Source organism: Patagioenas fasciata, chromosome Z, assembly GCF_037038585.1.
Source record: "Patagioenas fasciata isolate bPatFas1 chromosome Z, bPatFas1.hap1, whole genome shotgun sequence".
Classification (NCBI taxonomy): Eukaryota; Metazoa; Chordata; class Aves; order Columbiformes; family Columbidae; genus Patagioenas; species Patagioenas fasciata.
Window position 1 is genome coordinate 6,494,525 of NC_092560.1, and position 25,789 is coordinate 6,520,313.

A 25,789-nucleotide genomic window follows, 5' to 3' on the forward strand; every position below is an offset into this window, starting at 1 on the left:
AAAATTAAGATCCACACCGGCCTTACAGAGAATAAATCACCTTCAGCATTAGGTATTTTCACCAAAATATTCAGCTTGCACAGCACTAAGCTCAGCATTCCCAAACAAACAAGCAAAAAAACCAAAACCAACAACAACAACTTGTTTTTAACCTCATTTCTACCTGACAATTCTATGTTGCCCCAGTGAAGCCTGATGTTTACATTGTGCTATGACAGGTCTATTCAATGACTACAGAATTGAAACTCCTTCTCTCTCCATAACGTGTTTTTGGTGGGAGTTGTTTTATGCAATGTTTGTAAAGAGGGATTTTTTCCCTGCTCCTTCCTTCAGTAGGTTAGAAATAATTACAGAAGTTGCTCAATGCCACAGAAAAATAGAGTTTCTGCAGCCATTTATTTGAGTCCTCGCAGGTCTCCCTTTCAAATTTTGCTCAAGCAGAACAGCAAGAATTCAGTTATTTTTCCAAGATTTGCAATATGACGTGGAGAAGCGTGTCTAATAACATCACTTTCAGACTCCACAAGTTTTAGCAAAGAGCAGCCACAGTCATACAGGGCAGTCATATTTTCATAAAAGCAGAAGCTCTAATCTACAGAGAATTGCACACTGTCTTTTCAAAACTATAAACGCAAAAATACATAGGAATTCGATAACTGAAAGGGGACTTGCCAGTCAAAGCAGCTAGGGAGCTTCGGGAGTTTCTGATTTGCAGTAAAATCACTAAAAAATAGCTGCACCAACATACAGAACCAGAGAAAAACATACAGACATGTATCAGCAAGAAAGATGTCTTGTACTTTGCGTGTATAAATAATCTGGTATATAGAATAATGTGCCATAAGGATTAATTATTATTCCGTACACAGCTGTTACGATTGTGTGCACAAAACATGTAGCATGTTTTTGCACAGACATATATATTAAAAAATATATATAAAACCTGGATGGGACTGGATAGGCTGTAATTTGTAGGAGAGTACCATGACTAACAAGTTCTGACCAGTGCATTATTTTTGTAGCAGTGCACACCTGGGAGTCCCTCAAATTATTAGCTCATGCTAAATCATTTATGGTAGGTAATAAATTTAATGAACAACATCTGTTCCAAATTCACCTAGAAGACATATACAAATTCTTACATACGCAAAGATCTCTATCAGACCCTACTTTTACTTTGTTAGCTTTTTCAAGATCTCACATGCCACAAAGATCCACATAAAAGAACCTTAGCTAAAGGTATGATATTCCAATAATAAACTTTCAGGAGGCTCCTTCATTAAATATGAAGTGGTTTGGTTTGGTTTGGTTTTTCAAATAAAAAAAATAACCAGCCTTTAAGAAAACAGTGAAGATTTTTTTTTTTTCTTATTTTCTTTTTTTAATTAGAATTTCTTCTTTCTAGTGGTTGGATTATTCAGTGCTAGCAAGCAGGTTGCGAATGCTCAGGAATAACAGCTATGGAAAATTCTCTCAAACCCCAGAGACGGCAAATAATCTCCATATCAATATAGCTCATATAACATATAACCCTGTTCTCTAAGAATAAGCAAGACATTATAATGAAAACCTAAGTGCTATCTTAAAATATGAATAAAGGAGGAAAAAGTCTTATCTGTTGAACTAGTCTGCTAGACCCTTAGGACAGACACATAAACACTTGCAATAGTTTTAATCTGGTAGATGCAGCTGACACATGTTGCCCCTATTTATGTTCATGTCCATTCCAGCTGCAGGTAAAGATATACAGAGAGACCATTAATAAGAGATGGAATGAGGACTTTAAAGAGAAATAGTTTTGCTCCTAAATATGTTTATCAACAGTTCACACATTATGATGGCAAATAAGCCAAAAGGGACACTTGTTTGAAGAAGTGCTTTGTTGCTGTGACTCCAAGAACAAGAAAGTAAAAACAAGTAGCTGAAAAATAGCGAAGCCAAGAGCTGTCAGTTACGACTGCCAATCCAAACAATTCTTAAAGTAGATTTATCAGTAAAGCCTCTTATTAAGGAAAGTGATGAGGTATGCGCTGAAATACAGACGGCATAGATAGATGGATGAGAGTGTATGCAGCCTAGAGTGTTTCTTAATCCCTTTAATATGTCTGGATGTTTTTTAAATTACCTGTATGGAATAGGCATCTATCTCAGTAACAGTCAACTATGTGTAAGAAATAGAAATCCCCCTGGCTACAGGGTGATTTTAAGCCACAACAGGACTTGGCTGCTACTACACATAATCACAGAGAGACTGATTGAGGTGGCTTTAATTTCCACTGCCACCCTTCTAAAGAAAAGTGGTTCTGAACCTACGTTAATTCTTCACTGGATCAGATGTGAGAGTTGCCTCTATGGACAAGCTACCTTCCACACATCCGAAAAAATGTATAATGAGTTGCAACATTTTTTCTTGAGAAGACTTTTAACATTCTACAAATAACCCTAATAGGCTTTTCCAAGATCTTTTTTGAGGGAGCAGTCAGTAAAAATCATATTTTCTCTCAAAAACCTTCAGATCAGTAGCTGAAGAAGAATTAATAGAGAAGTAAATACGAAACAAATTCTGATGTTCCCCAAACTTTCAAAAAAAAAAAAAATTAGAAAACTTATGGATTCAGTATGGTTTTGTGAAGTCTCATTCAAAATGAGACTATTAACATCTAATCTGGCATCCTGAAGATAACATGATTTTACCTGTAGATTCCTGCAATTTGTCTGTTTATTGCTTCCGAGCAACATGCTCAGTTTGTGAGAATCAAGAGCTCAAACTTTGGTAGAAGGACTACAGGTCTCATAAACCCATGAAATCCACAGAAAGAATCACAAAATGTCCTGTGGGCTTTGAATCAGACCCTCTATTTTGATTAGAATAGAGTTAAAAAGAAAAAAAAAAAAAAAAAAGAGAAAAACCAACCAAACAAACAATAAAAGCCCCAACAACAACAACAAAAAGAATTTGAAAAGAAGACCAAAAACATTTTGGACTGCTCATTTCTAAAGCATGCATATCATTGCATAATGTGACACTATCATGAACTACTTAACGTTGACTATCAAGAACCCACAACCACAAGGCAGGTCAGCATGAAAAAACAAAATACTTTGCACTAGTCAAATTTCTTACTGCATTTGATAACCATGAAATTTTGGGTTTGGCTTAGATAGAACTATATCAGGGTGAATTTAGAACATAAATGTAATTAAAATATTGGATAGCTGTTGTTTTGTATCAAAGTTCTGCAAATGTAACATTTGTTGACCATGAAAAAGGTAATGCAGTAACTTGCAATGAAAATTAAAAAAAAAAAAAACAAAACATTTTGCTCAGAGAGAAAAACAATAAACAACTTAATTTAAGATAAAAATTGGGAAAATCTGAGTATTTTTCCCCCTGTGCATACTTGTTAACTATTCTGTTTTCCATGTGTAAGTCACCTTGTTTCTACCCCACAAGTGCTCTACGTTTATGTCTCCTATGCTACAGGTGGTCTGAACAGTACCACGGTCATCACCTCCTGCAGAAGACTCCCATCATATACATGATGATAAACTTGCGCTTGTTGGCAACAGCCTTAAATGTCATCTCCAACAGATTGAACGTGCTGAGGTGTCTGGGACTAGGACCAGGGGACAAGCGTGACACATAATAACTAGCAGTTAGCACAATGGTTCATCATAGAACAGACCATTGGCTTAGGTAGGCTGTCAAATTACAAGTCAGATGTCTCAAGCTTCACAACAGCTATTGATCAGACCCTTACTCATTGAATGTTATTCTAAGAAGGTCGCTTCTGGAACAGGTTGTAAAAATGTGCCATGAAAAACCCACTGACAGCAAATGTAGATGCATGAATCGTTATCTTCCTCATTTTAGTACATTCATGGAATTTGCTGCAGATTGAAGCTGCTACTAAAACCAGACAACCCACAGAATAATTCAGTAAATATGCAGACTGTTTTGGTTAAGATTCTCTGAGTAACCTAAATGAGTGGCTTTAATGCATTATCTCAAAATCTCTGCACGGTTGTGGGACACTCCTGATGGGCTTGCAAAGGTGACCCACCAAGGGCAAGCCTACAGTTGGCAGACTTAAATTCAGCCAACAGGTGTCTACACTTCACCTGGAGACTATTTAAGAGTCCACAAAGTGGAAGAGGTTCAAAGTGTTTTATTTAAACCCTTTAAAAACCCGCTGAAGCCTTGTATCTGGGCTTGGGAGAGGATCTAGCAGGAGGAAAGACTTAAACAGCTTTTTGTCACATACTGACTCCCCTGAACCTCAGCTCTGCCAAGGAGCAGCTTTAGGTCTGCGTGGATTCAAGCAGTTTTATGCCTATGGCTTGCTGAAACTCTTCAGGTGAAACAAAACTCAAACAGGAATATGTCAGTCTCAAGTATATATGTTGGTTTAAAAACATACTGAAGAAGTAAAGAAGCAATTTGACAAGATGAACCTCAAACAAAAAATTTCTTTTTTTTTTTTTTCCACTTTTGTTTCAAAACCTTTGACTTTAGCCCCCACCCCCACCGCCTTAAAATATTACATTCAAATTGGAACAGAAAGCTTCAATTTTACAGAAATAAAAACCTTTCGATAACATCTTTTGGGGCATTTTGTTTCATAGAAAAGGGATTTTTTTTTTTTTAATTGTTCTTTTCATCTCATTTCAAAAGGAATAAGATTTTGAAATCCAAATGTTTCCTGCTGAAGGAAAATTCCAAGTGTCAGCCTTCAGTACATGCAATTCCTCTAACTTGTGCCATCTTGTAATATCATTAACCTACCTAAGCGCGGTCAAAGTGCAACAGTGCTCCAGGCATACCCATCTCCCACGTCAGGAAGAGGTGGGAATACTGCCAAGGAGCTGGTCTAAGGTGTTAAAGAAACATCGCTACTATTATACACACCTAAGGAAAAGACAATAAAGAAAGGTCCAGAAATAATTATTTTTTTTATTATTTTAATCCTTCTACCTCACATTAACAAGACTAGTATGTATGATGAGGTCTAGTAAAATCCAGTTCTTGATTACTGTTCAGTCTAAGTAAACAAAAGGTTTTATTTAGTTCACTTGAAATGTTCCCCAGCTGGATATACATTTTTAAAATTTTTGTTAACTTTGGCTCCACAGGTTTATTTTTTTTTTACCTTCTAAATTTTATCAAAATTTATGTTTTGTTCTCCCTTTGACAGTCAAAAGAGAAGTCTGTGTTTCTTAAATCTCATCAGCAGTAAAAAAAAAAATCATATATAAAAATCATACATAAATTGACCTTGCATAAAAATCTCAACTACTCAAGTAAATTTCTGGAAGAAAGTATTTGAAAAAACTAATTTTTACACAGCTGGCTGGGTAGGAGTTGAACGTAATTCAAGGTGGGTGGTCAGTCTTGCCTACTCAGATTCACTTATCCAGTCTGCTTTACCATATTTGGGTTTCGCTGTTTCCATGCAAGATACAACGCTGTTGAAAACCTGAGTATCAATTGCTGGCACGTAGGAACTGCAGCCTTTTTACCATTTCCCCAAGCTTGTTGGCTGAGACCAGAAAACACCTGTGGAAAGTGGATGTTGCTTACACGGACATCTGTTTCGCACAGGGCTCTGGCCCGCGTGGCTGTGCTGAAACACCCCTGCCAAACTGTAAAGTAATAGACGTGAAGATGCAAAAACCATGTCAGAAATAAAGGAACTAATTTATTATAAGAGCATATCGTGAAGCCTCCTGGCAACCTCTAGCGTTTCCTTCAGCCTCATTGCTTCCTGTGTTTCCCCTGCCGTGACGCAGTGGTAAAATTGTGAAGAAAAGACAGAATAAGTAAAATGTCAAGTTGTTAAAAATGGCAGCCTTGCAGTGTCAAGTTTAAGTCCCAGCAAGTGCAGGATACAGTTCCCTGGATAATGACTGAGTATTTGTCATACAATATTCTAAGGACAACTATTCCCATTTCCTTTCTACTCCAATACGCCATTAACAATATGACAGGGAAGGGGAAAGGGGGAAGGGGGAAGGGGGAAGGGGGAAGGGGAAAGGGGAAAGAGGAAAGGGGAAAGAGGAAAGTGGAAAGAAAATGGAAAAGAAAGGAAAGGGAAAGGGAAAGGGGAAAGGGAAAGGGAAAGGGAAAGGGAAAGGGAAAGGGAAAGGGAAAGGGGAAAGGGAAAGGGAAAGGGAAAGGGAAAGGGAAAGGGAAAGGGAAAGGGGAAAGGGAAAGGGAAAGGGGAAAGGGAAAGGGAAAGGGAAAGGGAAAGGGAAAGGGAAAGGGAAAGGACAAGGGAAAAGGAAAAAGGAAGAAGGAAAAACGAAAGGGAAAAGAGAAAAGGAAAAAGAAAAAGGGAAAGGAAAAGGGAAAAGGGAAAGAGAAAGGGAAAAGGGAAAGGGAAAAGGACATACATTTTCAGGAGTATCTTTCCTATGCAAAATGGCTTCATTTGGAAGAACTTTCTTCAAAGAACTAAAGCTATGACAATGATGACCCTACCTGATTTACCCCACAATGCTCTTTTTACAGATATCTGGAGAAGTTTATGCATCTGTACTGCCACTTATCATGATACTTTTCTGACATTTTATCACCTACAATTTTTCAAGCATCTTTCAAGTACCTGATAAGCACACTTTTAATTTTATGTCCGCACAAGCCCACAGCTGATTAGCTATACTATTTGGCTGCAGTCCCTGCTCCTTTTGGGGAGATATTTAGAGCTATTAATCAGGTGACAACATACAATCAGTCTTCCATCACAAAACATTTTTTAAGCTTCAGTTTTCTTAATTCAAATATGAAAAAAAGGTTTGCTGGAATAGACTGTTGTGGGGCAAATCACCCTTGTCCTAGACTCATATACTTGTGCAAAATAACTTGATTTACTACAGCAGCAGCAGTAACTCAAGTCATTATGGTATCTTCATAGTATCTTAAATCCAAATATATATGTTTTAGAATATATCATTAGAGTGATTATGCATATAAATATGGACACACATGGTACACAGATTTTTGCACACAGATCTGAGTCTTGCGCTTTGGAAATATTATTCAGAAGACACAAAGTGGATTCTGTGATTGTAATTTTAATGGAATCTTCTTGCATCATCTCTTGACTTGTAAGAAAAAAAAAAGTGAAAGAAATTGAAATTTAGCTATAGAGATTAATAAACTTGATTGCTTTGGGTATTAAACATCCAGTTCCTGTGTTAAACTAACATGAGGCTGTAAAAACCCCACTGTTGCAGACAGAATGACAGAAATACGACTCTTTCAGACATAGTTTTAAGAATAGGAGCGCAGTGTCATGTGTTTGAAAGCCTTTCAAAAATTAAGTTACTAAACATTATTTTGATATATAATTTCTACCTGAATCAACTTTTAGGGTGCCTTTGATCCTGACACTTTTCTCAGCTCTTCAGAGACATATGAACAGCATGTGAAATAGAAAGAAGAGCAGAGAGGAAGGGAAGCCTGATGCAGCAAACGCTTTTGAATAAGCTTATAATTGGAGAAGACTTATCTGAGAGCAAGATGCACACCTGCAAATACTTAACCATTTCTTCTGTGGAACTGGGAAAATAAAACACAGCGCACAAAGAGCTGACCGTTTTTTTTCCATATAATCACATACATATATGAAAAGGAGAAATTGCTTCATTTTTCTTTTAAAGGTAGAACTTTTACTTTTTTTTTTTTTCAAAAAATGTTAATTTGTTTTTAGAAACATTTTTTTTTGAAAAATATATTTTTATTCAACAATACTTGAGAACGATATTTTCAACCCACTAGAGCTAAAAGAAGATGCCTAGCTGTGTTAAGCTTGGTGCAGCACTAAAAAATGTCAGAGACGGAGAGCCTTTTGACTATAAACCTATTAGCACAAACTCCATCCTATACTAACATGGTTACGTGGCTACTGACTCCATTTCATTGATTTTTGTAGTATTCCTACTTCATGTGGGGTAGAGTATACAACTAGTTTACGCCCTCTTAAGTCATCTGGTAATCCTGGTAACTCACTACAATGCTAAACTGCCATCCGTGATGTGCCTTGCAAAGCTCAGTGGTGTTTCTCCCTTGGCAATGCTGGACTCCTACATCCGACACCCACAAACAGCAAAAACAAAGACCAGTGCCTTTGTTACCTACTGCAATTTGGTAATTTCCAAACGGTGATGAGTTTGGCATCGGTGTCTTTCTCCCTCGTGGCATGAAATCAAGCAAATTTAGTTCTTGTTCAGATTATTCGTCCAAGAAATTATGTGGGAACTTACACTAACTCGGATTTCTTCAAGCACGGAATGGAGTAACTGCACTAAGGCAAAAGACACAGTGACCACGGATAAGATTTTCCAGGTTGATGTTCACTTGCCATTACAATACTATTATCACCAGAAGTTTCACCAGAAGACATATCCTGTGGTCTTTATCCTTGCCTGTCAGTTAGACTAAGTGTGCAGTGCACTTCCAAATGACTCAAAAATTTTGCTTGTTATAATTAATATTTAACTAAGCATGTCCCTGGAAACTCACTATAAGCCTGAGCTGTATATCTGTGACTAACCTAAGAATCATTTCACTCACCACTTCCAAGAAAGGAAAACACAGTTTAGACAAAACCCCACAATAAAATCTTATAAAAATCATGATGCTACTCTGTGTACATAAAGGCATATTCTTTGCCTTTACTTTGGCAAAAAAATATTACGTCAGATACATGGAGATTATTTTCCTGCCAAAAACCTCCCACTGTAAATATAGAATTCTCACTTGATGAGATCCCACATGAAAAATGCAAGACTATGGTCAAAAAAGTTTAAAATTAATGTTTCTTATGCACTCTTTAAGCTACTGGAGGGTAACAAAAAGGTAATAGAGTTAATACCAAAGGTAATAAAAGATAATACCAAAGCAGGCATGGACTGCTGGAAGACAAGATTGTTCCTGCTCAGGTACACAATTCCAACTGCATTTCCCTTCCTCATGGATTTCAGTTCTAAACATTAATGAATAGAAATTTCTAGACAACTTTTTATACTAAGTTCTCCTTGTTTAAGCAAATATAGTAATTTGAGGCTTTCAGAGAAGTCCTAAGACAATTCACTGAGCCTTAAAAAAAAAAAAAAAAGAAAAAAAGAAAAAAAGTTAATTACTCTAAAGAAAAAAAATAGGTAACTTCAGCTCTATGTTCCCAAAGGCAACACAAAATATGCAGCAGACTCTCTGAACACATCCTGACTTGTGCCAGGAAATAATTCACGAGTATCTTGAAAGACACCAGAGGGTATTATGTGTATTATTGATCGTATTTATCATCTAAACACTTCCAAGAAGAGGAAGAAAGGAAAAGACTAGCTGGATTAGCAAGGATTAAGTCAATCACTAAATCTAAATTGTGCAGAGAACAACTAAAAATTAACAAAGAAAACCCAAAAAACACTGAAAACTACATGCTCAAAAAGAAAGAACAGCCAACAAATATTTTTAAAGTGCTATTATCTGACTAATTATCAAGTGACCCATCCTAAGGGAATTAATTTCTATTAAGATCTTTAGCCTTTGAGCCACTTATAAAAATACCTTCATTTATATTTCTAGGATCACATCCTGTATTCACTCAAAGTTTCACTGTATCAATGAATCATTTCATGTAAAGTAAAATGGTACAGATAATAGCTTCTGAAAGAGGCAAAAAAGATTATATCCTCATCATAAGTACTAAGATTTGTTACAATCTGGATACATTCACAAAACTTTGGTAGAGAAAACCACTTTCTTAAAAAAAGTGAAGTCATAATGTTTCCATGTAAAAGACAGCTCATCTTTCCTACAACAGGATTTCTTAAGACTTTCTCCACATGTAAACAAAACTTCTAAAAGGATTCCTCTCCTTCACAACAGAAGCATGAAAAACTACATTGTACCTATGAATAAAATTCCTTCATTTCTGTCATGAATAAACAGAGAGCTACAAGAAAGCTAGAAATGTGTGATCCTTATGGCTAGAACTGAGATGTTTCCTTGGAAACAATGCAAAAACAGCAGGGAATGTGTAGGCATCCTCTGAACAGTATTTAATGTGAGGGCACTGTTCCTCGTATCTATGGAAGTCTATAAAGGAATGTGAAAAAAAAAAGAAATTATTGTTCTATAATAAGTCTTCAGGAAGACCAGTAATGGTGGCCTAAAGACTATTTATTAATTCAGTCTTAACTTCTTGTGAAACTTTTTAAGTTTCAAGTTTCAGCTCTGTTGGATATGGGGTTGGCTTTTTTTATTTCCCTTTGTTTTGGAAAACAGAGCAGTGTACCAAAAGCTTGATTTTATTACAATTGCTTGTTTATTAGGGCTTGCTTTCGTAAAGGGCATCATTGCTGTTGCATTTTAACTGTGATTTGTACGTGATGGTGTTCAACCTACTTTAAAAAGCCCTTCGCAGCATCAGTACAACATGAGTATTCTAATATAGAGAAATTCCAACTGGTTTAATTAAGCAACAGGTCTATCAGTTTGGATTAAATATGCAACACAAATTTGTTCTGTACAAAAAAAATCACCAAACTATAGAATGAACCTAAAGCTGTATATGTTATAAAGACATTCTGATACCTGCCATCCCTACACCCACATAACAATTCTGCTCTCGATCACCTCATTGGAATTACTGTGGTGTAATTACACGGGGGAAGGTGATATCAGAATCTAGCCATGTTGCTTAGCATTTAACACTTCAGTGACTCCAGACAAAACGAGAACTTGGCTGTCTCTGTGCCAGGTTTTATGAATAACAGAGCGTTCTGTCATTCAGGGCATGAAAATGACTTGAGTAGCTATTGGACTTTGAGAAACCTGTTTCATATGGAAACGTGTCTCAAAACCATTAGGTGGTTTTCTTTGTTAGCCGAACACACAAGCCCAGGGCTCAAAGCAAAACACTACCAGGAAGGACCAGATTACTACAGTGAAATAAGACCATGTCCATTGACTGCAGTGCGCTCAGCGCAGCAGGAAATGTGGTTTATCTCCAGAGCTGATGAGGAGCTGCAGCTGTCATGGGCTTAATGTCAACTGGAACAAGGAGACAAGCCCAGCCCTCCATCAAATAAATCGGAGATTTTGCAGTTAATAAGATGGGAAGTTGGTTCAGTCCACGTGATGCCACTTTTACTATTGCTTCAACATCCCACCAGAAATTAATTCACATCAGTCTAGTTGCACAATACCAGTAAACAATGGCCACAGAACACCACATCCAAATGCATACAAGTCAAAATGTACTTGGAAACTAAATGGTACTTTGTTTACCACAATGTTTAGGTAAATTTGGAACTTTTCTTCTCTTAAATGCATGTCAGTGATACCGAGAATTTAGTATTTGTTAAAAAAGCTGAACAGCTTGCACAGGCAGGGAAGTCCTATTCGTACACATACACTTTATCGTAGAATCATAGAATATCAGGTTAGAAGAGACTGCAAGGATCATCTGGTCTAGCCTTTCTTGGCTATCAGTCGCTACATACAGCAGCAGAATGCAGTGAGTACAAGACAGCTTCTATCCTTTATGGTAAACTTTGATTTGAAATAGGTTCTATGAATAAACACCAGGTTTCAGTACCATATACTTTCCCTTTGAGGAAAAGCAAATGGTGATTTCAGCACAAGAAAGGGTCTCCTCACCTTCAGCAGAAGTCTCTCTAACACAATAATTAATAGAGATAATTTTTCAAAGGAACACCAAAAACTGCATGTAGCACACGTGTGTACTACAAAGAACAGTGTCCAGATACATATCTTCCAGTGGGCATAAGTAAAATAACTTAAAAGAGAACAATGTGGGTACAGGTGCAGACAGATAAAAGTCTACATGCTGCGTGCTTTAAGCTGGGTCTGTTTCAAGTGAGGTGCTGTCTGAAAATGGTGTTGTGAGTCATGCTGCTCCTGTCCCTCCACACCATCGTCTGGTCTGGTCACAGCACCATCCTGACACCCACAGCCTCCAGAACAGAGCCAGCATCCTTCCTCCCAGCACGCTCCCAGCACATTTCCACTCTCCCAAGCACACATTCCCCTCAGAAGTTTGCAAAACGAAGGTTGAAAGGGGACATGGTTATTCTCTGTGACTGAACAGAGAAATAAAATTATCAAGGGATAAATGTCAGGAAGAAGAAAGACCTATTCAAGTTAAAGACAATGCTGGCAAGAATAAATATGGGTATAAACTGGCCAAGAAGCAATTCAGGCTAGATATTAGAATCAGACTTAGAGAGCCATGATGATCTGTGACAGCCCTCCAGAAGGAGCTGTGAAGACAACAGGATTAAATTAATTTTAAGACAAGGCCTAAAACGGACCTGAAAAGACTCTTTTTCTGGCTTCTTTGTTGAGGTTTATGACTATGACTCATTACCATTCTGCATTTCATTCAAATCCCACATGCCCTCTTACACTGCTAAGACAGAAATATGCATGTCAGAGAATTACATGTTGAAACACAAAGGTTTTTAACCTCTTTCTATAAAATTGCACCTCTACAAAGCACAAGTTCCTGCAATTTCATTCTGTTCAAAGCTGGAGGGGACAAGAAACCAGACAGAGCTGGTGTGAGTCCCAGGGTCCAACAAGCACTTCGAAACATCTTCACTATGTAAAGACTTTTAAATGCCTCCAAAAAATGCAGGTGTGCAAATTACTCCTGATACAGACAGGAGTTATGTTTCCAGTATTTCTCCAACCATTGTTAAACAACACCCCCACAAGCATTTTTCATCTCATAAAAGCTTTATGAGCTGAAAAGTTTCTTCAGGTTTGGGTGTTTTATTTTTTTTTTTTACAGCAGCTAATCCATTACCTTCCAGCAACAGCATCAGCCCTCATCACTACAACACATAGGAGCTATAAGACCACAAGAGGCATGAGGTGGCAAGTTTTGCATCTTTGCAGTGAGACAAACTCCTCTGTCCTATCTGAGGCAATGGAAAGCTGCTAACGTGATGACACATCACAGCGTAGGGCTATTTTGCTTTCTCCCTTCCACAATATGGTCATGATCCCAAGGGAATCAGTCTGTTGTTCCACGCAAGTGAATGAAGTCCCAAGCTCTTTCCATTGTGAAACATGTGCGTGGTCCTTTTTCTAGCACAAAAAGGCATGGTTCCCCATGCACAAATATATTTCCCTCATTAATTGGAACACCTGCCCTAGATCAGCCTATGTGCCATAGGCTGTCAGGAAAAACATGCCTTATATCCCTCATTAATTTCTGCACCTGCCTCACATTTGTTCACATGGAAGTACATGGATCGTTTGTACAATACATTTTCTCAATGAAAATTGCTGTATTCTTATACAAATAAGCAGCTTAATCCATTCAACAGTGCTCTTTCTTATCAGCTCTAGAGTGCATTTTCCAGAATTTAAGCTAATGAGCTTGACCTTCCACCCAGCCCTCAAATTACTTCTGTGTCCATTGGTATTTTTTCTTTATCTGAAAGTAACTGAAACTTCCTTTATGAAAGCTTTAATTGATTGCAAGCATGCATTTTAAAAGCTAGGAGTATAATTATTTACCTTTTGGACAGCATAAGAAAATAAGTCCTCTAGGAGAAAGTTCTTCTAGTCTAATAAATTTAAGGACTTGCTGTATTAAAAAACAGAATATTTAATACCAACTTTCAGTTATAAATTGTACTACTTCATGTTAAGGGGGTGTGTGTATCTAAGACAGCCTAAGATCCTTGACACTATATTTAATTGAATTTAACCCAGTCAACATCCAACATCTTTGAAGTGCAGCTTGAGTCTACAATAATAATGAAGAATAATATCCCCCACATTCCGTACATCTATAACACATTCCATACATCGACAGCACATTCCAGCCAAAGGCTTCAAAGCGTCTCAGCAAAGCTGGTGCCAGCTTAGCAAGGGTTTGAGACTGAGAAGAAAGGCACAAGAAATGCTTCCTGTTTCTCCCTCTACCAGGACATGACCACGGGTGAGCTCAGCGGACCCAGAGCGGTGATGGTGAAGGTCTCACCACACTTCACCAGGAGGTCGGACACCCACCAATGCCAAAGGAACCCTTGTGCTACAAGGGACATGCTCTGTCCTGCTTGCTGGGAACTGCTAAAAACGTCTGCGTCTCCCAAAACTCCATTTGTTTGGCATGACCCTTCTCTTCCACATGGAATATAAAGTATTGCTCATAACTAACAAAGTCTAATAGCACCTCCGTGGAGCATTTAAATATTATTATGCCTATGCTACAGAGGGTAAATAGAGCTGCAGAGAGTAATATTCAGCTGTGTTAGTATAACAGCAAGTTTTTACTGTAATTAAGTGATATGGCTGATAGGAAACAAAACATGGCACCGTATTTCCGCTGGGCTCTGCTTCACTATTAAACTGTTGCTTCTGGCAAAAGCTGAATACTAAGGAGGTGAAGAAAGATTGAAAAAAATAAAAAAATCTCATAAATATTTCCAACACTGGTGCATACACAAAAAAGGAAAATGTTATATTCATTTATACATAATACTGTTTACACAGCAAACCTCTATTATTCCTATTTGAAACAGCTGTCATTTGAAGGGTTTCAGTAGGCAAGTTGTCATTTGTTAGGAGGCACTTTTGAAGTCTTGACTTGAAAATCATGAAGATCTTTGCTTCTAAACCTGACTATTTGATTTAAGAATACCAAGCAATATTACCTTGAACACAGGTCAAAGCAAAGGAGGAAAAAAGCTTTGTTTTATCAGAGAAATATAGTGATGAAAACTGTATTTATTATTCCCATTTACTGAGAACAAAAAGCCAGAGGTACAGTTCATGTAGTTCCTGTACGACTGCGTATCAATTTTCTAACAAACAGTAATAGAATAAGAAGCTGAGCTACGTCCTAGTGAAAGGCATATGTTAGCAATATTTGCCATATTCATTCCTCTTCAGCACCTCCTATGTACACTTTCTTCAACACAAATAAAATTTTATGGACTGAGGAACAATGAAGAAAAGCCAGGCTTAGCAGGATTTTTCAGATGCAGTCTTTCATTTCTGGAGAAAGAAAACACTACTCTGAATCCTTAAACAGAACAAATCTTTGGCAGTTCTAACTTATCTTGAGGTAAGGAGGTATAGGGTGCCTTGTCTCTGTGGATAGCTAAACCGGGAAATTTCTGCTGTCAGATTCTCAAAACAGAAAAATAAAGACAATTCCTTTTTGACCTTACACTAGATACATGATAAATCCCTTTATGTTTAGAGACAATACACATACTGCCATGTACAGAATTTCATATTTCAAGAAAAACAAGCTTTTTTAATGCTGACAGACTAAATAATTCTTAAAGGCAGAATTTAAAGGATGTATAGATTTAACTCTGCTTACAAACACCCCCAGACACATGCACATATAAACCTGGAAAATGCATACACAGCTTTAGAAAGTTTGTGAAGATACAGAATGTCTGTCCTAAGGACCTGATCACCCAAGGGAAAGCAAGAGTAGCTTTGAAGGGCACTGTGCTCTAGATAATCCAGCTTGAAATAATTCCTAATTTAACAAAGCACAGTACCCACACCATTCTGAAAAAAAAAAATTATATATATATATATATATATAAGCAATATATATATTAGACTCCCCTTGATGTATATTCAGAGAAATCCTGAATCATATACCTTGTGCACTATCTGGAGAAAACCCCAAGTTCCCACACCCTCCCAAATTATCCTACTTCTTTCTGTCCGCCTGGAACATACAGCTGCCCAGTACAAGCCACTCTCCCGTATGTAGTAAAACTCAACAATCTAACAAGGAAAACTAGTTCACCACTACACAGTCCAGCTATTAAGGATTAAATCAAAGTCAAATTAAACAAATTTCCACAGGTACAAAAGTATTTAATTTGTGGCTTAACTCTAGTCTTCAAAAACCACCCTTCTGTTCTGACTTACCGGACTTGTCTCATTTAATTGAGACTTCCAATATGCTGGCAACATTAAAAGTTTCAGACAAAACAACGATAACATACCACAGAAAGAAAAGTAGTGTTTAAATGTTAAAATAACAGAACTATCATTTTCTGAAATAGAAGGTTAAGCTACCACTGATATGACTTGTGCAGTTTTATATCTGGTAAATATAAAGTAGGATAATAAGCTTAAAATGAAGAAATATACAAAATTCACGGTATGAAAAGAACAATGATATGGCACATGTCAAGGAAACTACTTCTGCCTTTTGATTTTTGATTGACATTCTACCAAGCACAAACCTGACAAAACCAAACAAAAAACTTCCATAAATTATGAATTCTGCTGGATAAGACCTTCAAAGATACAGATGTTATGTCCAAGAACCAATAAGAAAAGTTTCTTATAAGACCATTTGAAAGCATTGCATATAGTTAAGGTATATAAGATATAAAAGGAATTTTTACTGTGTTCCTTCAAAAAATAAAATAATTATAAAATTAATATAAAAGAATAAAACAGAATGCAACATTGAACCTAATAGATGTTTTGAGCTTTATCCTTTTCGTCAGTTCTTTTACATGTCATTTTAAAAAATTAGATTTTACCAAGACATCTTAAATAATAGTCAGCTGACAGGCTCCTTTGATGTAAAATTGCATAGCCTTCAGCTATTGCATTATGAATACATATTCATCATAAAACTCAACAGTTCTTTGCTATTTCAGGAGTTTCTGTTCTGGATACCCATGGAATTGAAGCTACATACACATGTACAGCGCCATCAGCTAAAAAATCTGAAGAAACTAAAAATTATGTCAATTTGCATCACAGATCTCATAAAATGGATTTTAAACTATTATTACATGCTATGAAAACATGCAAAAACCCTTCCCACCCATATCACAGGAGGTCCAATTATGGACACGATGGAGTGCCTTAACCTTTTTTAACTGACTACACTGTACATGGCATTGTTAATTGCTACAGACTAATGGAATGTTAAAATAATCTAGTGCTTGGTTTAGGACTAGTAATGCATGGGATGGAAGCTGTGAAATTAAAATGCTTGTTTCAAGATAGCTGAAGTTAAACCAGTGACTTGACAACATTAAATAAGAAAACTGGACTATAGCCATCATTACTTTTAAAAGGGAATATTCATTCTTATATAGAAATTAATCTTACCCTGAAACATACACATAACACATTTCTGAGGTTTTTTGAAATGGATAGAAAAATAGACCTACCAATATTTAGTAAGTTGCTGTCTAGATAAAACTTGTACTTTGCATCCTTCATTGATCCAAGCAACATCTCCCGTAAATTCTAAAGTACAGCAGCTTGTTATCATGAACTGTCCACTCTGATGGACTGCAGGTCTAAAAGGCAAAATCTTACCTGTGTCATTGCCTGTGATTTGAATAACATACAATCTTATGTCATTTCCACTATCAGGGTGTGAAGTAGAAGGAGACACCTCTTGAGGTTGTAAAGCCTCTGTGGCCTCCTTCACTTTGGGTGGTGCAGTTGGTCGTGCAACTGCAGTAGCAGTTGATGCTGTGAAATATTCCTTATCAATTTCTGGTTCTAACAACTTTCCTGTCAGATCGTCATCAGCAGTGGTTTTACTGGAAGAAATTGACTCGTCAATTATCATGATGTCATTGCTTGTTACTTCCTCCTCTTCCTCAGGAATTAGACGTGGTGACTTTTGAGTGACAAAAGGTTTGGATGCTGATGTAGGCTGAATTTTGTCTACAGCACTAACGGAAGTTGGTGTTACATCACTGAGAATCGTTGCCTTATCTGTTGCATTAGCTGAAAATACAGCTGGTTTGATTTCTTCAGATCCTTCTGATATTCCTGAACCTTCCAGAGTTTGGCTTGGAGACACTTCCAAAGTCAGATGAGTGATGCTTTCCACAGTAGAACGACCTGTTGGCATCGTGTGTGGGGTCAGCTCAGATTCCGAGGTCACTAAATCACTGTCTTCTTCCCTGGTGGGGGTTCCTCTGCTTTCGTGTGTTTTTGCTTGGGTACCCACTGTTACAGGCATCACTTCAGTGACCTTCTCTTCTTGATCAGTAGCAGTTTCAGCTTTCAGAGTCAGAGTGAGATGCAAGGTCGCAGTGCTAGTTTCATTAGATTCCAGAACTCTTCCATAATCTGTGAGCTCCACTACAGGCACTGATGCTTCTGTTATTGGATATATCTCATCATAAGCTGAACCTGTCTCATCCTGTTTTTCCTGAACAGCTGTCTGAGGTGATTCAGATCCTGGTGCTGTCTTTTGTTCATGTATTTGGACAGATGTCACAGATAAGATAGACTCTGTCGCAGTATCTGGTTCCTTATCTTGATCATTTGTGGAGAGTTCCTCTGGGAATACCTCACTATCTTTTGCAGTTGTTTCTGTTGCTTCTATGTGAAAGATACCATCAAAAGGAGTGTGATCAGTGATTGGCACATCTCTAGTGACCTCACTCTCTACAGTAACTGGAACTAGGGAAGCATCATATTCTTTCTGTGGAACTGTGGTATCTACCTTTGTTACATCTGTAAATATAATAGATTCCTCTGTCCCTCCAAAGCCGGTTGGTGGTGTTTCCTTTCTGTCTTGAAGTGTTGCCACTGACTGCTCCCCAGTTGATGTTGCAATGCTTATCTGGCCTTCCCCTGTCAACGTGTATTTTGAGATCTCCATTTCAGTAGAGACTTCTTCACCAGGTGTTGCTACTGATGTCTCAGTAGCCTCTCTTCGTTCAACTTCTGGGGTAGGAATGGATGTTTTCAAAACATACCCTGATGTTTCATCTCCTTCATGTTCAGTTACCTCCATGACTGTGGGCATGGCAGTTGGTAATGCAGTAACACTTGAGGAGCTAAAGGACTTCATTGCTGTACTACTTCTATCCACTGATATTTTGGGCACTGTGATTGTTTCCAAATCCAAAGAGATGCTTGTGTGTGAGACACTTGTACTATCTTTACTCTGATCAAAATCAGCTGTCTCAGCTTCATCTGTAACTGCTGAAATCGGAGCTCCTGGATGCTTGATATATTCTGTAATTTGCCCTGGAGATGATGTAGGCTCCATTCCAGAGATACCATCTTCTGTATCTAATTCATATATTCTCCTAGTATGAGATGACTCTTCCGTCATGTACCCCTGATCTTTATCTGTTGGAAGCCACATGTCAGAAGCTGGAGGAGCCTGTGTGAACTTCTCACTCGCCGGACGTCCCTCAGGTTCTTCTGTAATACGAGTAGGAATTACAGTTGTGGCATAAGGGATCTTAACATCCATTGTTCTCATTTCTGGCTCTTTTGTTTTTCCCTGCTCCTCTAAAGTGGCTGATCCTTCCATTTGCTGAGACAAGTGGATAACAGATGTGCTGCCTTCTCCAAATTTTTGTGGGGAAACAGTACTTCCTGGGAGAGTGAAGGCCTCAGATCTGGTTTCATTAACAGTTGATACATAAAAGGATACAGGTATTCCAGATGACACAGTAGGCTGAACATCTCTCATGTCCTCTCTGCTTCCTTCAGCTGATGCTTCATTATCAAACACCATGGCAGAACTAAATTTAACCAATGGAGTTGACTCATCTGCTGTAGAAAACTGTCCAGTGGTTACTGCATGCTTGTCTACGAGTGTCTCTGATGCAGCAGGCACATCTGATTCTGGGACATTACCAGCAGCCATGCCAGAAACTCTATCAGGCATAATGGTGTACATGCTCTCTCTGCCCTCCCCCTCTGTAGTAAGATCATACTGCTCAGTGAACAAAGCTTTAGGGATTACAACAGTCGTGAGTTTCTTGTCAGATTTTGCCTCCATTGAACTTTTTGTGGGTTCTTTTGTTGAGTGGACACCAAGATACATATTCTCTTTTGTTAGTGAAATTGAAGTCCCTGTCCTGGGAAACTCTCTCCGAGAAACTGGTAACAAGCTATCTGTAGCTGTCTTCATAGGACCCACTTCTATTTGTTCAGTCTGATTGTCGGCATCGTATTTTTGCGTATCTCCTGTTTTAGCAGCTTCCCACGAACCAGTGGAACTCTTAGCTACAGCTGTGCTATCCTGAAAAATTATAGAGGTCAAGAAAGCGTCCTCAATGCTTTCAGACCTACCTTGTTCCTCGGGCAACTCTGCTTCAGAGTAAGTGGGCTCCAGTTCCAAAGCTGCAGATGTGCTCTCTGTTAACCTGGGTGAAACATCATATTCAGTCCTTCCCAGTGTATCGTAAGTGCTTATTTCGCCATCTGTGACCGTCTGAGGTAGAAGGGTGGTTAAGTTAATGTTCTCCATAAGCACCTCCATTTCCCTTTTTTCCTCAGCCACATCAGGAGTAATTTCTGTATCTTCTTCAGTTTGTAGGGTTGTTTTCTCCAATGCAGGGACCTCTGTTTTTGTGGCGGCCACTTCAGTAATCGAAGTCTCAAAAATAGGAGGTTCAAGAGTAACCTTAGCAGATGCTGATTTCACACTGTCAGTTTTCAGAGATGTAATCAGTTTAACAGTTGTAGGCTCTGTTACGATTTTTTTACCTTAAAAAATAATTAAAAAAAAAATTGTTAAGGAACCAGTCAGAATGCAAACAAATGTTACTTTAATTCACTTTGAATGATCCCAACAAAAACTAAATGCTACACTGAGAAATAAGTATAAAGGTCAAAGATTTTAGGTAATTGTTTAACATACAACAGTTTTGAAAAACAAAATAACACACTAGAAAGCTGCAGAATATCTAACTTAAAGCCAGATGAAATGAGAAAATTAGCAGTATTCTTCATATTCATTATATAACTACCCCTAGAAGTCCTCATATTACATGAATACCCATCAGTTAAGTACCAATCAGGGAATATAAAATTTATTCCATGATGTCATGAGTGAGTGGTACTGTGAACCCGTAGGTGTTCCTCAAAGCTTACTTTAACCTACAACTGAAATGTATAAAGGGAGTGAAATAACACGTTAGTTCATCTTCAGCACGTAACTGCAAGTTGCAAAAAGGAGCCCTCCCTGGACTGAGAACATGCTTAAGCAACAGGAACAAACGTGCCATCCGAAAGCACTGTTTTACAAAACTGCAAGAGATGCTGCCCTGCATTTAAATTATACCGAGAGAAATTTTCATGGGTTAAGGTGAGAACAGTAAATTATAAGATCATAAACTTAATATTTATAATGATGTTGATCTTTGGAAAACACTTCAAAGATACACATCTGAAACTTATTTTCATGCAAAAGTGCCTCTCTGCGAGTGTTGAACATGAAAAGGCAGAATGTTGAACCCTCTGAATGATGGGAAGAGTAAGAGGGTAGCTATCCCAGAATCCGAAGAGACACAAAGAAAGGTCTTTCCAGTGAACCAAATTGTGATGTTTTAAAGAATCTTGCTGCCCTACCCCTTGTCCACTCCTTCTGCCACAGATTTTCATCCTATCTGATCAGGAAATGTGTGCTGACAACCATGACACTGCAAAGTCTGGTATCAGATTCTAAATTCCTGAAAAAGGTGCGTTTGTGCTAAGTAAACAGGATTTACTTGGGAAAAGCCCAGGGTGGGAACTTCTTCCCTTCGGCCAATTCTTCCAGGTCGGTAGTCTTCAGAAAGGCAATGGCAGCAGACAAGTGGAAGAAGGGAATGTCTTCAATCAGTTCTGTTAATTGCTAAGTGGTTGGGAGTCAAAAGACTTAAATGGATGCAAGTTAAGACCAAAATATGGTCCTTCGAATCAGACTAAGCATATGAAGAACGCATTAAACAGGTTGTGTATATGAGGACTAACTGCTTACCAAACACAACTACACGTATAGCTTCTTGCAAAAGAAAATATCGCTCAACTTCTAATAGAGTGAAGAAGTCTGTTCCCCTAATATGCAGATATCAAAACAGTTATGATGTTTTACAAGAAAAGGCTTATTATTATAGTTATGACTTAATAAAAGAGACCAGGAAACTTTATTCCATGTAGTGCATGAATACCAGGTATCAGGGAAAGAAGTGAGATCTGAGACAGCATTTTTACTGCATAGCAGATAGGGATGAAGATTTTTTAGATGATGGTGCATCCTCTGACTGACTCAGGATTTGCACGAGCTAATAGTGTGAGCAAAGAGAGCAAGAAAGTAAACGAAATATTTAGAAAGACTCAACTTAGTCACATATTTGTGCAATGACAGTTTATACTCAAGCATACGCAATATGTATGCACAAATCAGCTATTTTCACACACCCATGTCTAATTAGGTGCTCCTTTGATATTTGTAGATATGAATTCCACATGTTCAAGTCAGGGTCACAAAAATATTTGTTTAGCTTCACACACCAAGCTTTGAAAAGTCACCTTTGCAAGACAGCTATTTGATTTACCCTAAAGTGGATGGGCTTGCCAGATAGCTGCTTAGGACTTCTAGAAGAATGGGCAGATTTACAGAGTAGGGAAATGGGGAAAAAGAGCTGATATTTCAGCTTTCTGGATTGAGAAGTGAAAGTGAAAAGGAAAATGTAAGGCTAAGAAAATATGACACAGCTATGTTTAGAAGTGGTGGTGTTCTTTGCCAGCAGAAAAAAACGAATGGATTCTTTTCCCTACCATATGCTAAATCTTTTTGTGGTTTTACAAAGAAGACTTTGCTACTTATATACTCTTTTTTTGCAAGCTAAAAAGATCAGTTCAGCAAGAAGGAGCAGAGTTATTGAAATCCCGCTAGCAAAGCACAGCCTTAACACGAGTGATTTTTGTGTTTTGATGTTCTGCAACCTAAAGTGGATGTTTATTGCTCTTTTCAGAGCCTATGTGATTCAAGTGTGAGATTGTGTTCCGACAACCAAGAATCAACAAATCCTTAATTCTTTTTCCCCCTTTGCTTGCATGAGGATGGTTTAAACTATGGAGTATCATCTCACAACTAGGGAGTGGTGAATGCACACAAGTAAATTAGCTCTGTCCTCCTGAGTGGTAGCTGACAATTGTTAAATTTCTATCAAGCTCTTTTTTTAAATGGAAAAATGGAAAGGAGATACCACAGTTTCATGTTCTCCCTTCTAACCACAGCATAAGTTTCCTTAACGCTCATTGAGACGCAAGTTATATTTTAAGTGACTACCAAGATGACTGATTGAAAGAACATAAAAACATAATACCCTATTAGCAAAGACAGACAAAAATGAGGGCCTGAGAATAAATTTTAAAATTTGCAGGACAAAAAAGCTAACTTCATTTCATCACTGCTGAGAAATAGTGCACACCTAATCACAACCATTTATGTAGCTTTCCACTTTCCAAGAAATGTTTGGAAGTCCCAAAGTTCACATATTTATGCAGTTATTTGTTGCTCATGACTCATTATCTGCTGATTACTTGATGACATATGTACATATTTATGAAGTAAACCTGAAAAAACACTAAGTGTATTTGTTTTGCCTATATTAATCAGTTTATCAATAAATCTTAAATTCATACACTGGTGTTAGAAAAGCACATTTTTAACAGTGTATCAATGAAGAGCAAAATTTTCTCCTGTGGAAAGTGACACAGGGTTACCAGTGTGCAAAGGGTAGTTCTGCTCAAAATCAACTACAGAGCCTCCAAAACTACTTTGTCATATATGTAATACATAAGACTTTTCATACAGATCATTTGGATTTGCAAACTTATTTGAGTGGATCAAAAAAAGATGCTCCTTCAAGGAGAAATCTATCACTGTTATTTTTTATTTTTCTGCAGGAAAAGAAAAAACTAAATAGAAGGTTGCTTTTTAATAGACTGAACATAATTTTGAAATGTCATCCTCTCCACCCAGATGTTTTGCATTACTGTACTCCTTGCATCATGCTTGCAATATGCTATCTCCTTTGTCCTTCTTATGATTCAAGACATGAGGCAGATTTTCCTAATAAAATTCACTAACATATTAGCAGCGAGAAAGTAAATTATCTCACCAACTTCTGCTCATATAAAAGACTATCTTGCCATTTTTAATCGATTCCTTTTTATATTGAACAACCTGCATGAAGCTGATTTTGGATGGAGTATATGGCTTTCTGGAGATACTCTATTTTTTCACTCTCTGTTTATTTATTTTATGCTTTTACTGTACAGCAGTTTCTTCCTCCTCTCTTCCACCATTGTTTAAATAAGGATTCAAAATAATGTAGCAATATTAAAACATGATGTTTTTTGAAGGAAATTACACTACACAATTTCAGACTTGGTTTAACTTTGTGATTACCAAATAAGGATTTTGGAATGTTCTATGCTGTTTAGTAATCATTTCAGGAGGAGAAAATGCCTATTTTAAAGATTATATATATGTTATATATACTTAACATATATGTATTTTCAGCATAACCAGTTCCACAAAACTTTTAACCATGTGTCTAACTTGAACTACTTGAGCAGTTCGTCTGCGCTCATAAATATTGTTTTGTGTTTACTCATGAATCTGGAAGAACATAAACCCTACAGACAGAAAAATAAATTCTTTTGAGGCATTTCCAACAGTCAAAACAACCAAAAAAATGGATTAAGTCACAACAAAACCTGGAAATTGTGAATTCTTTACGTGAATGACAGCCAAAATAAATTATTCCAAAGTATAAGTAACATTGGGACAGTCAAAATGAATGGTTTGACACCTTCCAGCCCATTTAGAGCATGATGTCTATGCAGAGATATTGGTTTGCTTGATTTTTATGTATTTTTGTAGGTTAATTTCTGTTTGTTGCTTTGTTAAGTTTGTTCTGTGTGTCTGTCCCTTCCCTGATACCAACTATGGCAGACAGGACATTGTTTAATGTTCCCCTGACTCCAAGAGTTGTGCCAGCTGGAGTTTAAATCACCTCCCAAACTGGACGAGTCTAAGAGTAAGAACAGACCACAAAAAAAGTAAAGTAAAATTAAAAAAAAAAAATTGGTGCTCTGGGGCTACAGACTGAGGCAGCAACCTCTTACTGAGGTACCACTGACTTGGTACCCACTCACTCACTCATTTCAGGAAGCAGAAAGGTGGATAGGGTATGTGGAGTTTTGTTCATTATTTATAAGACACATGGTAGGATAAAGGGGGTTCAAAATCTGATACTGTCGCTACAAGCATTTCCCTTTAAACCCAGGTGTATACTCCCGCTTATCTATACTGTGTTTTGACATCAAAATATGAGCCAAATGCAGGGAGAAAAATAATGCAAAAAATCTAAATGCAGTGTCCATTCCCACTTACAAAACATGCAGTATCAGAGAAAATTAACGTGTCTTAATTAAAAAAAAAAAAAAAAAGAAAATTAAAAGCTATTGGTCTATCTTATTTGTAAGAAAAGATTAAAAACATAACAAAAGATCATGTGGCCTCTTCCCACCATTGCCCAGGCTTCTTTTCTTCCAGCGAACAAAACAGCGGGGGCAGCAGCTCTGTTAGTTCTCTGAACACAAATACTCTTCGGTAAAACCACTTCCTATTTCATAATTTATTAATTCAGGTGGTTAAATGGGGAAGGATAAGTTATCTCCTAGTTTCTCCACATGCCAGTGTAGTTCTGTGAACAAATTATAACCCATCAATCTATATACAAAGGAACAACAGCAAAGAGCATTTTTCCTTCCACATTATTTATAAAACTGCTAAAGATGACAAGAAATCAGTGAACCACTTTAGTCAGCTCTTCCTAATGAAATCTGTATCCCAGCACCAAATAAAAGCAACAATCTTTGCTTTCTGACCACAAAAACCAGTTGAAGAATAGAAAGATATAGGACTGTCACTCAGCTCAGGAGCCAAGAGCAAAAGTCTTCTTGTTTTGCTCTCCCCAC

General features: G+C 37.5%; 1 protein-coding gene across 3 annotated transcripts in view; it reads right to left on the bottom strand.

Moving 5' to 3' along the window:
• VCAN (versican) overlaps nt 1-25,789 on the bottom strand; it is a 114,882-nt gene that overhangs the window by 39,665 nt on the left and 49,428 nt on the right. For 2 of the 3 annotated variants that reach the window (XM_065861201.2, XM_065861198.2), the window contains exon 7: nt 17,366-20,518. In XM_065861201.2, coding sequence (XP_065717273.1) covers nt 17,366-20,518 — 3,153 coding nt within the window. The remainder of the gene's footprint in view (nt 1-17,365; nt 20,519-25,789) is intronic. The other variant, XM_071802320.1, reaches the window with a different exon arrangement.